Source organism: Parasteatoda tepidariorum, chromosome 11 (assembly GCF_982258835.1).
Source record: "Parasteatoda tepidariorum strain Cologne lab strain chromosome 11, Ptep-v5.0, whole genome shotgun sequence".
Lineage (NCBI taxonomy): Eukaryota > Metazoa > Arthropoda > Arachnida > Araneae > Theridiidae > Parasteatoda > Parasteatoda tepidariorum.
The window spans coordinates 53,675,897-53,692,071 of record NC_141765.1 but is presented as its reverse complement, the minus strand read 5'-3'; the positions used below and the strand labels follow the sequence as shown (position 1 = coordinate 53,692,071).

General features: G+C 29.1%; 1 protein-coding gene across 5 annotated transcripts in view; it reads right to left on the bottom strand.

Annotated features, from left to right (window-relative positions):
- Positions 1 to 16,175, bottom strand: part of LOC107448987 (uncharacterized) — an 86,886-nt gene that overhangs the window by 52,518 nt on the left and 18,193 nt on the right. For 2 of the 5 annotated variants that reach the window (XM_016064374.5, XM_071187814.2), the window contains 4 exons: positions 11,991 to 12,058; positions 6,197 to 6,338; positions 5,147 to 5,251; positions 3,194 to 3,304 (listed from right to left, as the gene is read on the bottom strand). In XM_016064374.5, the coding sequence (XP_015919860.1) occupies positions 3,194 to 3,304; positions 5,147 to 5,251; positions 6,197 to 6,338; positions 11,991 to 12,058 (426 nt within the window). Of the gene's footprint in view, positions 1 to 3,193; positions 3,305 to 5,146; positions 5,252 to 6,196; positions 6,339 to 11,990; positions 12,059 to 12,748; positions 14,446 to 16,175 lie in introns of those variants that run through there. The other 3 variants (XM_016064376.5, XM_087154687.1, XM_071187815.2) reach the window with 2 other exon arrangements.

Sequence of the window (16,175 nt, the reverse complement as noted above, 5' to 3'; positions counted from 1 at the left end):
AATTTTTAAGCACTTAATTATTAAACATTTAAATAAATTTTGCATTTTTTTGTCAAGGCAAATGTTAAATCGACTTATGATGAAGTGCTAGAAACGATGGTCACATACTTTTTCTATTTATTGTAATTTCTATTTCTATTTATTTTCTATTTATTGTAAACTTTTATAGAGCCTCAAGCTTTCCAACTCAAATAATTTAACATTTTAAAAAAAAATTAATTTAATAAAAGTAACGATTTTCTATTATTTTAAATATCTTTTATACACAAAATTACAACATTAATGTATTTGATTGCTAAATTTAATAATATGCAGGTAATTCGGAATGACCGCTCTTAATATGCATTTAAAGAAATTTTATTTCAAGTGAACGCGAAAAACGAACGGATAGAGGTCACACGTTAGAATTTTAACAATCGAAAACAAACAAATCACTGTTGAGGAAGGCGAGTGTAAAAAGGCGATTAACGATTTTTTTACCAAATTAAATAACTTTATAAATTAAAAACTTCAACATTCACCTGGCAATTAAACAGGCCTGTTATTATTACTATTATTATAAAGATTATATCAATATATTGCATTAGATATTTTTTAAACTTATATGCTTGTTTTTTCCCTTTTAAATTTTAATTTACTACATCCGCTGAAGTAGATTTTTATCTTTATTTTTGACAAGGTTTATAAAAATTTATATTAAGGGTGGTCTTTTCATAACATCATGTTTTACATGATAATAACATGTGATACACATCAAAGGCTTTAAAAAATGTAGATGAAAATTAAATTAGTATTTATTCATTAAACTGAAACATTAAACTGAAAAATTATCAGACACCAATTATGACTCGTGTATTTTTTTAAAACTTTTAATCTAAGTAGGATTCTTTCTGATGCATTTCAAATATTATATGCGTATTTATTTAATTTTAGTAATTTGATTTGCGAATAATTATTTTTAATGCTTATTTATTACTAAAATTTTATTTTTCATTTTCATTTAATAATTTTATTTATTTTTATTATTCATTTCATAATTTACATTGTTATTAATATAAGAGCTGTGACTAAAATCTTGAATGGGGATACAGAAATAGTTCTTTTTTTTCTGGGGGGGGGGGGGAGGATGAACTAGTTTTGGAAGCACAGGTAAATTTTTTCACGCATTCTTGCCTTAAATTTGTAAACTGCTAAATTTTTTATCCGAATATTTCTTTATATAAAAATAATACTATATAAATAATAAATAAAACTTTAAAAAAAATTTAACTATGTATTCAAACATTGCAGCATGATAAATCATAAATAAATATTTTTAAAATTTGATGATTTGTAAATAATGCTTTACCGAAGAATGTTTAAGTCTTTTTTTAAAATATTAAAAAAAAATACCCTTAAATCGCAAAATAATTTTTTTTCTAGTTAAGGTAGTTAAAGTACAATTTTGTTAATTATTTATTTTGTTAATTATCCTGCCTTTTAATACAAAACTGTGAATTGAGTTTTTACATAATTACAAAAATATTAAGTTTCTTTTTACTAATAATTAACTTAAACAAATGGAAAATTGTTAACTTAAATCTAAAATATAGATAAAAAAACATTAAATACATACGAAATACATCAACTTAGTAACAAAAAAGATGAAAAAAAGTTTTTTTTTTTTAAAAAACTGCAGCTTTTCTATTTTTGAACACATTACATTTTTAATAAAATAAGCATTAGTATAGTTTTGTTCATAAAGGATTGCAGTTTGAACTTATTATAAAAACAACTGCTACGAACAAATATAGAATTTGATTTTTGAAATTTAAATTAAATAAGATCTGTGAAAAATAATCTCAACTGAAAAAATTAAATTTAAAAATAAATTACTATTTTAAACACAAAATTAAAAAGCTTAGTAAATAACTATTTAAAAAAAGGAAAAAGAATTCCTATATTTAGAATTCAAATGTGATTTATCTGTTTCCATCTCAAGCTCCTACTAATGAATATAAATAACATAGAAAAATTTTAATTGCTCTTTTTTCTTTCTTTTAATCATTTTACAGTGGAAAAGAGATTAAAAAATTTTTATCTACCTCATAAAAATCAATTTTTACCCATATATATTTTTAAAAAAAATATTTTTTTTCCTTTTTGAAAAAAGTCTTATACCTAAGTTTTGAAGCAATAATTGAGGAATTAATTTAATAAGAAAATAACAGCATATTTAATGAAATTTAATTTTACCTTAATATTTAAACAATAAGACTGCAAATAGTAAATATTCATAAAAAATTTATACTTACATTCAATAATAATATTAATTTATAAGATATGCTTTGAGTAACTAAGTACTTGTAAACTGGTACTGGACAGTTAAAGACAGGTCAGTGAAGTAACTGGGGAGGTGAGTGAAAAGAAACTGGACAGTCATATAGAGAAAACCACAGCTGTATGTGCATTGAGCCCTTTCCTTCCCTTTCTTAACGACATGGACAAAGATATTGTCTTTATTCTTAGAAAGAGCAAGAGAAAACGTGAGAAAAAGGCATTTCTAGATAAATACTTTTAAAACACCCTGGATTTTTCATGTTGACAGAAATTTCCGGGGTTTTGTCTGCTGTTTCACAAGATCAGAGTCGTAGGCATCATCCTTTTTTTGTGCCTTTTCATGGTGTCGGTAACGGCATGCTCAAACAGACAACAGACTTGCCACTTTTCCGGGTGAATACTCGGAATCGAGTCAGAATGAGACACCCCTCTAACTGGGCTTAACGACAGGCCTGAGGGTAGCGGTTTGTAATTAACGATTATAAGAATATAAAGCTCTTGAGAAATTAGGTACTTAAAAATATTTTTTCTTATTTTTAAGGGCTTTGGTAACAATTTATTAATTTTTTCGTATGGAACTGGAGAGCCGCAACTTTACACCAAAAGAGCCACAGGTTGCCGACCACTGTCCTAGCTCATAATGAGCTGTTTTCCGAATGTTTTACTTTAATAATTGGATTATTTTTCAATTATGGGTTAATTTCAGCATATAAAAGAGAATTAAGTGGTTCTTTAAAAATTTCTTTTTTACTAATGTTATTTAAATAAATTAGTGCAGCTCACTTCTAACAGATCAGATTATTTCATTTATTTTCATAACAACATTAATTTATTTATAATTAGAGGACGCTAAGATTAATCGATATTTTCTCACATTTTGATCCAACAAAGATATCACCTTTTTTGATTTGCCCCCTTCTGAATCTGGGGAAGGATCATCATTGTTGTCATCTTCATCATCCTCTCGTATTTCAGCCAAAGGTCGCTATAAATTAAAAGAAAAAAATATTGATATTTAATGAGAGTTCTTCATAAAATTTTATATTTAAAATCTTAAATAATCTCCAAATTAAATACACAGTGTTTTATATTGAAGGGAATGTATAGAAAGCATACCCCTGAATGTTGTAATAACTTAACTTAGACAAATCAAACTTAACAGTGAAACTTAAGTTATACAGATGTTTTTGTGCCCCCAAATACTTATGCAATATTCCAGTTCCAGCTACACTTATGACAGAATATCTGTTGGTAATGATTCAAGTATGATAATGATAGGAAATGATTCAAGTATGATAATGATAGGAAATGATATTGGCATACTGTTAATAAATTGAGCCCTTCAATTATCCACACCTTCAGGTGATGTAAAAGTTGGGAAAACACTGTCTTTAACAAAACCTCATAAGAAAATTCATAAAGGGCTATCTCAGCAGCCAACAAACAATCTAAATCTGGACTCATACGTCCAGTTCATCAGAAAAAATATTCAAAAATAAATAAATAAATTTTAAAAAAAATCGCTTAAAATAAAAATTTAAATGCAAGAGCACAAAACCACAACAATGAAGCAATAGATGAAGAGGTAGGGGTGGGGAGTGAATGAAAGCTCATAGCTGATTGGGAAATTCTAGTCATTCTTATCAGCTCTGTATAGATAACAAAGAATACAAAGGGGAATCCCCTCAGGAGAGGGAATTTTTCTACCACCTTGTTTTTCCCCCTTGTGAAGAAAGAAAACTGGTTCTTTCTTAACCTTGAAGCTTAGGAGGCGGGGACAAGTTCTTTCATGCCCCAACAAAAAAAGGATTAGTATCAGCTGGTACAGTCTAGTTCAGAAGCATGTGTTTCAGTTGTAAGCTGAAATTCAGATCACGTTTTAAGCCTATATTTAATTGCTAATATTATGTTATCTAAACGATCGATTACGGGGGGAAATGTCTTTTATTTATTATTTAAACACGCATTTAATCGCGAAATCGGCCTGGCGAATTTGAAACTTCGATAATTCTATCAATTTAAGTAAGGTATGTAAAATCCGGACCTTCCACACCCCCCAGCAGTCCAGATTTTCGGGGTTGCACTGTAATATATGCTTAGCTACACAATAATATATGCTTAATTATAAAAGTAATTATAGTTGCCATTTAGTAAAAAAATTTCATAAAATTAAGTACATTAATACTGCCTCTTATGCAAAATAAATGTAAAAATTTAATTTATTATAAATTCAATACACAATATTTATTATAAATTTTAACAATACAAAAGTGAAAGAAATCTGGCAGTTGTTGGGTAAATAAAAAATGTGATGATAAAGGCCCAGGTAACATTTTTTCCTCCTTATTTTTTAATAATAGTACTGAATAAAGGAATATGCAAAAAATTTCATTTTTTGTCGAAAAAATATATCACGATTAAATTATTTTGAAGAACAACAGGGAAAAACTCCTTAAATTTAGAATTACATTATGCCAGTAAAAGGAATCTTTCTTTTTTACAAACTTCTTTTAGTTATGATTATTCTCTGAAAATCAAAAACATTTTTCATGAAACTGTTTAAAGTTACTGTCACTCAGCCAGTCATTTATTAAAAATATTATTATTACCTTTAATAAAGTTATACCATGTGAATTGAAATAGGAAATAAAAACCTACTTTGTTCAAAATGAAACCAAAATAATGACTCTTTTATTGCCTGTTTAAAGTCTTTCCCAATATATTTTTAAAAAAACACTGTGTTAAATGTTTTGTAAATACACATAGTTTTTAAAAATGTGTAAGTTCATAATTTATAAAGTAATTAAAAAATGAAAATAAAATATACCCTGAGTATACGTGGGTTCCAATGATCTGCTTTACGCTCTTCTATTGCTAGCTCAATTTCCTCATCTGTGTCAATTGGTAACCCCATGTCCTTACGGTCCTTTTTCTAGCAACAAAAAATTCAATTATAAAATGCATGTGAAGGAGAAAAGTTTATTGAGCAATTTATAAAACCAATAAAACTGAAACAAACAATATATAAATAAAAAACTACATTTCACATAAACACTGAACCAAGCAGGAAATAACAAAAATTCCTTTTTGTTGGGTCAGTAAAGATTGCTTGACAAAATCTCCTCAAAACAATAGAATTTTGTTAGTCACAGAAAAAACAATATATACTTCAATTTTACAATGCTTTCCCAATCATCAGAATCTCCAAGAATTTTCACAACAAATTTTGCGACAGGTCAAAACTGAAGTAGGATAAAATAACTAAAAAGTAGCACAGATAAAAGACAAGTTAACTGCATAGAATGGAGAATTATTTGAACATGCCATTCTATTTAAATTTCGCCTAGCTAGTTTTTTTTTCTTAAAAAAAAAAAAAAATTACAGAAAAATATAATCTTTATTAGCATATTTTGTAGTAATGTCTGTTATCAAATTATTTTAAACTTTTATCTAAAAATTAGGTTATGCATTTGGACTACTTGCTAAATAAAGGAAACCTTTTTGCGCAAGAACTTTTATTTCATATATTTAGCATTGTGTATAACGGTTTAAGTTAAACATTTGATAATTAATATTCATATTATTTTGAATACTAAAAAGTATTACTTAACACAAAAAAATATGGTAGGAATTTCTTTATTGCAAAATACCTTATTATTTCTGTACATTAGTAAAATTAGTCTGTAGCTTGAATGAATAAAAAAAATATTTAATTAAAGCAAACTAATATACACTTTTAAGCATTTCTATAAAATGAAGTAAATTTTCAGAGGTTCTTTGTAAAGAAAAAACATGTCATTTAGGAAAGAAAAGGATTTGCTCAATTCATAAAAGGAAATCTAAAAATTAAGAGTGAATTTGTAAATAAAATACTTACAAGATCAATTAAATTCCAATATTTTTCATGAATAGTATTGATAGCTGTATAAAAATGGGGTTCAGACTCCTTAGCAGGCTTTGCAGTAAACTCATCTACTTTATCCAGGTATGGATGAATATTACGGATTAAAACTTGATTACTGTAAAAAAAAATACTTTTATGAGAGACCACCCCTTCAATAACAACTTTTTTAATGCACCAATTTTTTTTCCAATCCTTAATGTTAAAAAGTCCTCTAGGAATGACCAAGCAAAACTTTGTGAGCAGCCGATTATTGACCACCCTTTTAGAAAATGTTCCTGCCTTCCTTTTGTGTAAATTAAACAAAAAAAAGTTTCAAATCAGAGGGAGGATATTTCGCCTGTTAACTTTTTACTAAATAGTCGCAAGTAGATAATACAATATATTGCTAATATACTCTTGATAAACCCATTTGGTCAGAATGTTATAGAGGTAGGTAAGGGGGAACGACAAGCTGAAACAGTACAGATTCAATTCGGTGTCCCATATCACATTTCCAGTGTTATTCCAAGAAAAATTTGTTTCCAAGGGAGGTAACCAATTTTTCTGAACAGAATCCGCTTTAGAGTGGGATTAGTTTAAGTTGTACTTTTTTTCATTATATACCCCATTTTGTTACAGAGCTTTACCCATGTCTAAGAAACGAGTTATTTTAATGTTAGAAAAGCACATTGAAGTGATGGAGTCACACAAAAGAGGAAATTTGGTGAAAAAGTAGGCATATATTTTTGGTAGTAGGAAAACCTAAATCAATAAAATTTTTAAAAAATAAAGTTGCGATTCATAAAGAATGAGAAGACTAGAAGAATTGGGGTCTAAAAAGAATGCACAAGGAAAAATTTCCTGAAATAAACACATAACCTTACTAAAATATTTTTAAACTGTTTGTATAAAGAATATCTCAACAAGTGGAGCTTTGATGAAACAGGAAGCAATAGAGATAGCAGATACTCTCAGGATAAAAGACTTTTGTGCAAACAATAACTGGCTTGATAAGCTTCAAATTAGAAATATTGTCATGTTTCGATTGTTATGAGGGGAAGCTGTGAATGTTGAGAAAAACGTAATTGAAGACTGGATAAAGTGACTCCTATTGCTTTAATCTGGATATGCTAATAAGGCATTTTCAATATAGATGAAACTGGTCTTTTTTTATTCATGCCCTTGCAGATAAGAGCATGTTGATAAAATCAGCAAATACCATAGGCAAAAAACAAGCAAAATAGACAGTGACTTCAGCTTTATGTGCAAGTGGAACAGGAAAAATTAAATCCACTGATTATATAGAAATCCCAAAATGTTTCAGAAGCAAAGACACTACTAAAATTGGAATTCGCTGGAGGTCAATCAGAAAAACCTGAATGATTTATGCAATCTTTGAAGAGTGGTAGATGGATTTTGATAAAAAAAGATAGCCAGAAAAGAAGAAATGTTCCTCATGTTAGACAACACCTTTACACCAGAAAAATCAACCATTTGCTATGAAAAGTGCAAAATTGCTATTTTTAGCAAGGAAAACCCTTTTAACATTATTAATAGTTTAAGTTTGAATGTCATTGGTATGTTTTGCAGTTAGTCATTGAATGAATACTTCAGAATTAGCAAAGGAGAACAACTGATAAAGTGTAATGGCATAAGTCCAAATTTTTACGTAAAGGAGGATGGTCGCTCGCAAGAAGTTTCTGTGTAATAAGATTTAAAAATATATTTAGATTTAATCAAATTCAGGAATTTTACATAATATATACATTATAAAATGAAACTATAGAAAATAAAAACATATAATGTAAATTTACAAATATAGTGCAGATTTCGAACAAAAATAAAATTTTAATTTTTCTATGGGTACCTATTGAAAGAAATTTTCTATAGAAATAAAAAAAAAATATTTTGAAACAATCTCGTAAATATTTTCTACTCAACCTGTGAGAAAGCATGTGGAATAATATCGCACCCTATCCCTACAAAAAAGTGAATTATTATTGATTTGTGAAAATAAAATTCCTAACAGCATTTAGTATCTGACTTTCTACTTGCAGGGATGAGATTAGCCGAAAGGCAAAAAAGCTGAATTTCCACAATAGCAAATTTTACGCAAGCGCAACCCTTTAATAATAAATTCCAGACAGTTTAAGGTAATAAATAATGTGTTGACATACAATTGTGTACTAATCTATTATTATATAAATGACTACATTGATACTTAAAATTTAGTGAAAATAAAAATTACCAATTGAAAAAATAAAGCTGGAAATTATATTTTTCCTCAGTTCACATAAGAGACAATTATTACTTGAGAAACTACCTGGTTCAGCAAATTAAAACTACTGAGAATATACATTAATATTTCATTTCTTTTAATAAATACTGTTATGTGATTTATAGCAAATATATCAGTAATATTACTTTTTAAATTATATTGAAAAAAAAAAAACTTTCAACAATGGACCAAATCATTATGTTCATATTATAGTCTAATCTAACTACAGCCCTCTGAAACATATCAATAACAGTGAGGTAGAAATATATAGTAACTCCTTAACATACAAAAATTGCTATTTTAGTTAGAAAAATTACATGACAATCAGCAACTGTTTAGATAATTGTTTTTTATTTGATAAGAATTTTGCATTTTATAGCATAAATAACAGCAATTATAAATAAAATTTTGACGATCTTTTTCCCCAAAATTTTTTTTAAAATTAAATCCCTTTTTAAATTATTGCTTTTGTTTGCCATATCTTTTATGTTTGCTATATTTAGTCGTTAGTCCATCTTCAAACATCTTGTGACAAATCCTATTATTTCTTCTTTGCAAGCACAGAATGTAAGTTTTGAATATATTCCCTTCCAGTTTCTCTGATGCCGTATCACTTACATATACTACTAATAATCGTCGTTAGAAAAACAGTCACCTTTATAGTAACTAATTAAAAAAACATTTACTTCTTACAAGAATCACGATAGTTGAGCTTAAAATTGCGTGAATATGAATAACAATTATGGATTTTGAAATCACATGAATATGAAACTAGATATACGATTTTGAAAATGAGAAAATACAAACTGGGATATAGAATGTTTAAAACGGTAAATACAAATCACGATTCATAATTTTTAGATGGCGTAAATACGAATCATGATGCGTAATTTTTAGATTGCATAAATAAGAATTATGATGCATAATTTTTAGAATGCCTGAATGCGAATCCCAATGCTTTATTTTAAAATCACGTATAAATACGAAAATCGATGTTTGATATTATAAACCGCATGAGCAAATCAAGACATTGAATTTTAAACTTGCGTGAATACGAATCGCTACATAGGTTTTTAAAAAGGCGTAAATACGAATCACAATATCGGATTTTTAAATCTCTTAAATAAGAATCGCAATGTACAATATTCAAATCGCGTGAATAAGAATCGCAACACGCAAATATGAAAAGCCATGTTAGATATTAAAATCGTGTGAATAAGAATCGAGATATTAGCAGATTCCAGGCTTGGGACCTGTAAAAGGCTTGTCAGAAGCAGCGTCGTTTGAACTACAAAAATCGGATCTATCTGGAGGGCGGGTAAAAAATTCGGAAAATCTTATCTGCTGTGAGTAAAAGGGGAGAAAATAGTTAGAATAAGTAAAAATGAGAAAGGATTGGTAGCTATATAGTTTGAATTTTCTGTTTTTCTTTGAAAATCGGTGAATTTTTCTGAAAAAGCGGAATATTTAAAAAAAAAAGTGAAATTTTTATAAAAATCTGAATTTTTGATAAAAAAAAAGCTGAAATTCAAGAGATAAAAGTGGAAATCCGCTAAAAAGCGGAAAAATCTCATCCCTGTACTTGGCCAGGATCTCCAGAACTAGTTTAAATTGAATGCGCATTTTAGAAAAGGATCCATCAGTATTTTATCGAAACTGGGGTTTTATTATGATACACCCCACGCTTTTGTTTGTAAAATGTTTTTGGGTGAAATTGGCAAGAAACAAATTGATTTCTAGCAAGTCACAATATAAATATTTCTGCTCCCAAGCTATTTTAAGTTAAAAAGCATTTGAAATCATACTTTTAGCAAATGATTTAACTGTAGGAAAAATTAATGAATGGCCAATGGTAAAGGGCAAAACTGGGAACTTCATATAGTGGCCACTAGTGGTAAATTTACCAGTGGCCACCTTTTTGCATTAAAAATTGCGTCTTTTAATTTTTCCAAAAATATGCACAGATATATTATTATTATAACATATATCTTAATGAAAAAGAATATACAATAAATTTAATTTTAGACTTGTTTTTTTTTTTCATAATTAATCTGTAACTCTGTATCAGAAGAAAATATAATAACTAACTCTGGAAAATTAAGCCTCTTAATGAAACATGAAATATTAAAGTTACAATTTCTGTAACTGCTTCTCTCAGCTTTATTTATCTTTGTATTTTTTCATTGTTGATTCTTTAATATTTTTTGATCTTTTGCATTTGATTTGCCTTTTAAGAAATTTTTTTTAGATAAATCTTATCCTTCAATCATTCGATGCTTTTAAAGATTTATTATCAAATATTTTTCTGAAAATACAGGGTATCTTTAATATTTTCTGCTATTCCCTTTTTCTGTTTCATTGTTACTTGGTACAGATGCACCAAAAACGGAATACTGCCTCTGCATTTTTATTCTTGCTTCACCTTTCAGTAATAAAACAAAATTAACCACTAGTGTACTCTTTGAGGAATTTCTTTTCTCAAGAACAAACTCTACTTAACGACCTCAATAAAAAAAAGTTACCTTCACCTGAAAAGATACTGAAACAAACAGAAAAAGTCATTAAGAACATCATGTCATAATAATTAAGAAATAAAATCTTTTAATTCAAAAAAGATTGGAAAAAAAAAGTTGATTGAATTTTATTGTGCTTAAATTTAGCCTTTTTAAAGATTTCTTATAGGAAATTCAGTAACATACAACTTGTCAAACATTTAATTAAAAAAGAAACAGAAGTTATAAACGCTTTTATGCATGCTATGGTGCATTTTCAGGTTGTGGTGAGGACAGGGAGTTAAATGATAAAAAGAGGCAATGGAGAGTGAGTGGCAAATTATAGTAATTTCTTCAGCACCAGCTTTAATTTATTAGTTGTCATGTGGCGACTGCTAATCTTTTCCTTTCGCCAATGGTATTTTTTTCAACCCTGAATGTTGCTGCAGTAAAGAATTAAATTATCTAACTAAACACAGAAAATTTTATTATTTATAATTTAAAATTTTACAACAGACAGCTCCTTATCAAAAAAGTTTTTTATTATCATTCCTTTAAATTTATTTTCAATGAGTTATTTAATTAATAATTAACACATTTACTTTCAGTTACATTGAAAGTAGCAGCATTTAGTAGCCACCCAACAGTCTTTTCATGCCTTTCTCAAACATGTTTTTTTTTTTTTTCCTTTAAAAGTCAAACTTTAAATTTTAAGCACTACATTCTTTCTATAAAGGTTGCATGCACTTGATACACTAAGGCAGTCTTTATTTCTATATTCTTTGAATCTGGTCCTAGTAATTAGTAAGCGTAAATGACAAGCATATAGATAAGCACTAATCTCTTAAGAATTGTGGCACTTCGTCTATCAGCAAAAATTAAAACTTGTATCAGCAGTTTCATTAGTCAGATACCATTATCACTACACCATTTCTACAATTGAAGAGATATAAACTTAGCACAAAAATTTTAAATATCATGCAGCTTAAATAAACAAAATAATCAGTTTTTTTCTTACTGATCATCATTTCCATAAAACTGCACACACAGTTTGCCTCGCTTCAAGGTCTTTGCCGTACGAATTATCTGAAAGTAACAAAATATTTCTCAATAACAGTATAAAATAAATATGAACATACAAAATTGTTTAACTTTAAAAAGAGTCATTGCAAGTTTCTGCTAGCACTCTTTTACTAAATTTCATTTCTGCATGTACAAATCCCATAACAAATCAGTGACAGAAATGGTTTAAGGAGCTTATAAATACCTTAAATATGCAAATTTACTAATTTATTAGTGCTAACTACCAGTTAAGTTACAAAATCCAACACAAAAAAATTCTCAAGTCATGATAGCAAAGACAAAAAAAAAAATTATGAAAAAAAAAAGAAAAGTAGAAAAAAATTAAGATTCTTTAAAAATTATAGATATACATTTTAAGCCATAAACTGCAAAATGAAGGATTTTAACAAGTATGAAAAAGAATTATGTGATTTTACACCAGATCTAATTTAAATACATATTTATTTATGAAGACATGTTTTATATTTCACAATACTTGAATGTAGTAATAGTTTAAATTTCTTACTGTCTGTTAAAAAAAATTTCGTAAAAAAGAAGTATGAAAAAAAGTTAAAAAAATATAATTTTAAAGTATACTATGATTATTGGCAAATTTAATCAGAAATTTTTTCTTTTTTTTTTGCCTTTTAAAATTTACATAAATAATGCAACACAAAACAATTAAAGGAATATTGTGAATTCAATATGACTCACAATAGCTTAATTGTGAATATGTGGATTTCATTCCAAATCAACATTCTCTGCAAATAGGCAAAAATGATGCAAATGAAGGATATTTCAGTTTTTTCTACAGAAAAATGAATAAACAATTTGCTCCATATACAGTTTGAAAATACTTTTACAACATCACCCCATAAGTTTGAAGCATTATCTGAAATAAATATTTTTTTAATAACCCATGAAATCTTATTTCTTTACTTGTAACTCTTACCACCTACAAATACAAAAATTCTCACTGAAATACCTGTACTCAGTGAGAATTCAGTGAGAGTTTCTTGTTTGACTTTTATCTCTAAAAATTAAGATTTTGTAGTGTTATTTCTATGTATTATTTTTTTGATCTTTAAATGAGTTTTTTATTTGGTAAAAAAGTTTGAAACTCATAATTTAGATTATTTTCAAACTCTTAGCAATTTAGAATCTTTCAGATTGATGGCATTATTATTTGGGTATAAACAGTGCACATGTTCTAAGAACATGTTCTGATAAAACTACAAAACAAATATCAATAAACTGGCAGATGTTTTTTAGTGTGTAAAAAAAAACTGAATAAGTGAACTGGATAGGTGTTAAGACAAAACTTTTGTTCCCTTCTTTAAATTTATTTTCTAAAAATGTATTAATAAGTGCTTTCATTCCCTTTAATAGGATAGTTAAAGAACATATAATGTTATTTTAATTTTATTTATGGGAAAAAACTTCAGAAGCAAATAATGCTTCTTTTCTCATTCGCTCACTGCGAGAAAAGGGCACTTCTGTAATTTATGAAGTTAATTTATTTCCTAAAATTAGATATTAATGAGTATTTTAATTTCCTCTCATAGAATAGTTTAAGAATAAATATGGGTGTTTTCAGCAAAGTGCTAACTTAAGCCTACGATAATTATTAAAAATGAATTTTTAACATAATTTTTTATTGTTATTGTAAATACTTTTGTTCCTAGTTTTTAATAGGAAGCCAAGGAAACTTCCTATGAATCATTATAAAAATAACAATAATTTAAATGAAATATTGCACAAGACAAGTTATATAATTCCTTCCGACACAAAATTCTGATTAAGGGTTTCAATATTAGTCAAACATTAATGAAAATAAATTGAAAGAATAAGGTTTTATTTATTTATTATTTCTATTTATTCATTTATATTTTCAGATTGCTTGCACATGCAATTCATGTTTAAATATATTGAACCATTTATCAATAATGTAAATGTTATATCCACGAAATACTTTTAAAAACATGTGCAAGCTTTTCTTAAATAATTTATCTTTAATGCTGAAATGCACATTCATTTTATTGTTTACAGCTGTTTTTCATTTTTTAAAAAGACATTTTTAGACAGCATTTTCTCTTTTATCTAGGAAAAATTAAGCTTTAAAGTTTTTCTTGAGCAGCTTTATTTCTGAGTGATAACAGCTCCTCCATCTTTTAATACTAAAAATTACATGAAAATAAAACAGGCAAAATAACAAATAAAATATATACACTAAAACCTCCTGTTATGGACACTCCTGCGAAATGGACGCCTTTTAATATGGACATATCTTAAATTCCCCATGAATTTTCTATGAATAAACCCTTATGTAAACTGCTGTTTGTAGAAAATGCAACACCATGAAAGAATCATCAGAATCAAATGAAATTTAATGCAGAAACGACTTGTACTGATACAAATAAATGATGAAATTTTCAAAACAAAAGAAACAAATTAAGCGTCCGAAATCAGTATTTGGTGCAGCCACCACGCGCTGCAATAAGTGCTGCTATACGACGTGGCATGGAGTCAAACAGATGTTGAATATCTGCTTGAGGAAGAGAATTCCATATCGCTTGTATGCGCAACCAAAGTTCGTCTTTGGAAACTGCAGGACGCGGATCACGAGTGAGACGCCGACCAACCATATCCCACACGTGCTCAATAGGCGACATATCCGGCGAATAAGCAGGCCAAGGAAGAAGTTGCATGCGTTGTGCTGAACAGAAGTCTCTAACAGTCCGCGCAACATGTGGGCGTGCATTATCCTGCTGAAAGATAGCTCCAGGGATGCCTTGAAGGAAAGGAACGACTTCGGGCTGTAGCACTTCACGGACGTATCTGTTGCTATTGAGATTACCCTCAATTCGTATCAAATTGGATCGTCCATGATACGAAATCGCACCCCAGACCATAACTCCGGGTGTTCGACCACTATGTCGTTCAATAATACACTCAGGAAGGCAGCGTTGACCGGCATAACGTCTAACACGAACACGGCCATCATGGGTCCACAAATTGAAGCGTGATTCATCTGAAAAGACAACTTGGTGCCAATCAGCTCGCCAGTCTCTGTGCTCAAGAGTCCACTGCCGACGCAGCCGTCGATGATCCGCCGTGAGGGGAATCCTGTATAATGGCACCCTTGCACGCAATCCACTGCGCAGCAGACGACGACGAATTAACGAAGCCGACAATTGTACACCTGTAGCAGTAGACCAATGTGCTGCCAGCTGCCTGGAGGAAGCTGCGCGATCATTCACCGCCATGCGGAGCAGGTGTCGATCATCGCGCTCTGACGTCACCTTCTGTCGTCCAGTGCCTGTTTTTCGAGTTGTTCGGTGCTCGTCGGTCCACTGCTTCCAAACTCGCATCACTGTGGAACTGTTCCGCTGCATATGAGCTGCTATTGCGCGATAGGAAAATCCTCCTTCTCGAAGGCCGATTATCCTCCCTCGTTCAAACTCCGTAAGTTGCTTGAATTTCTTATTCTTCCGTCGTGGAGGCATACTCAGGTCTCACTAAACGTTTGCCACTAACAAATAATCATAGACTATTTTCAACGTCCCGCTACAGCACTTTATTTATACGCTTTCAGCATCAATTCAGAGGGTGCTGCGCGCGCCACGCACGCACGATGGCTCTGAAACTTTATTAATTTGCATAATATCCTATAATTGACATTTGCTGCGAATTTCATTTGATTCTGATGATTCCTTCATGGTGTTGCATTTTCTACAAACAGCAGTTTACATTCTCCACAAAGTGGACACTCCCGTAACCAGACAGTCACTTTCGACTTGAAATGTAATTTTCCATCTCCTCAAACCGGACACTATTTTTTCGAAATTTGAAGAAAAAATATTACTGATTTCAATTGCATGAAAAAAACATATGCAACTTTTCAAAATTTTTTAAAGCATGTAAATGTTGAATTCCATGCCAACTGAAACCATTAGTGAATTTTTAAAGTTTAAGCAATATCCTTGTATTTGGTATCATTTAAAAGGAAATTTGTTGTAATTTAAGAATTCAAAAGTAATTTTTGGAGTTATGCATGATTATAGTAAAATTTATCATGGAGAGCATTCATGATTTTAACTTATTCTATCAAAAAAACTGTTTATTTTAAAGAGGAATAAGT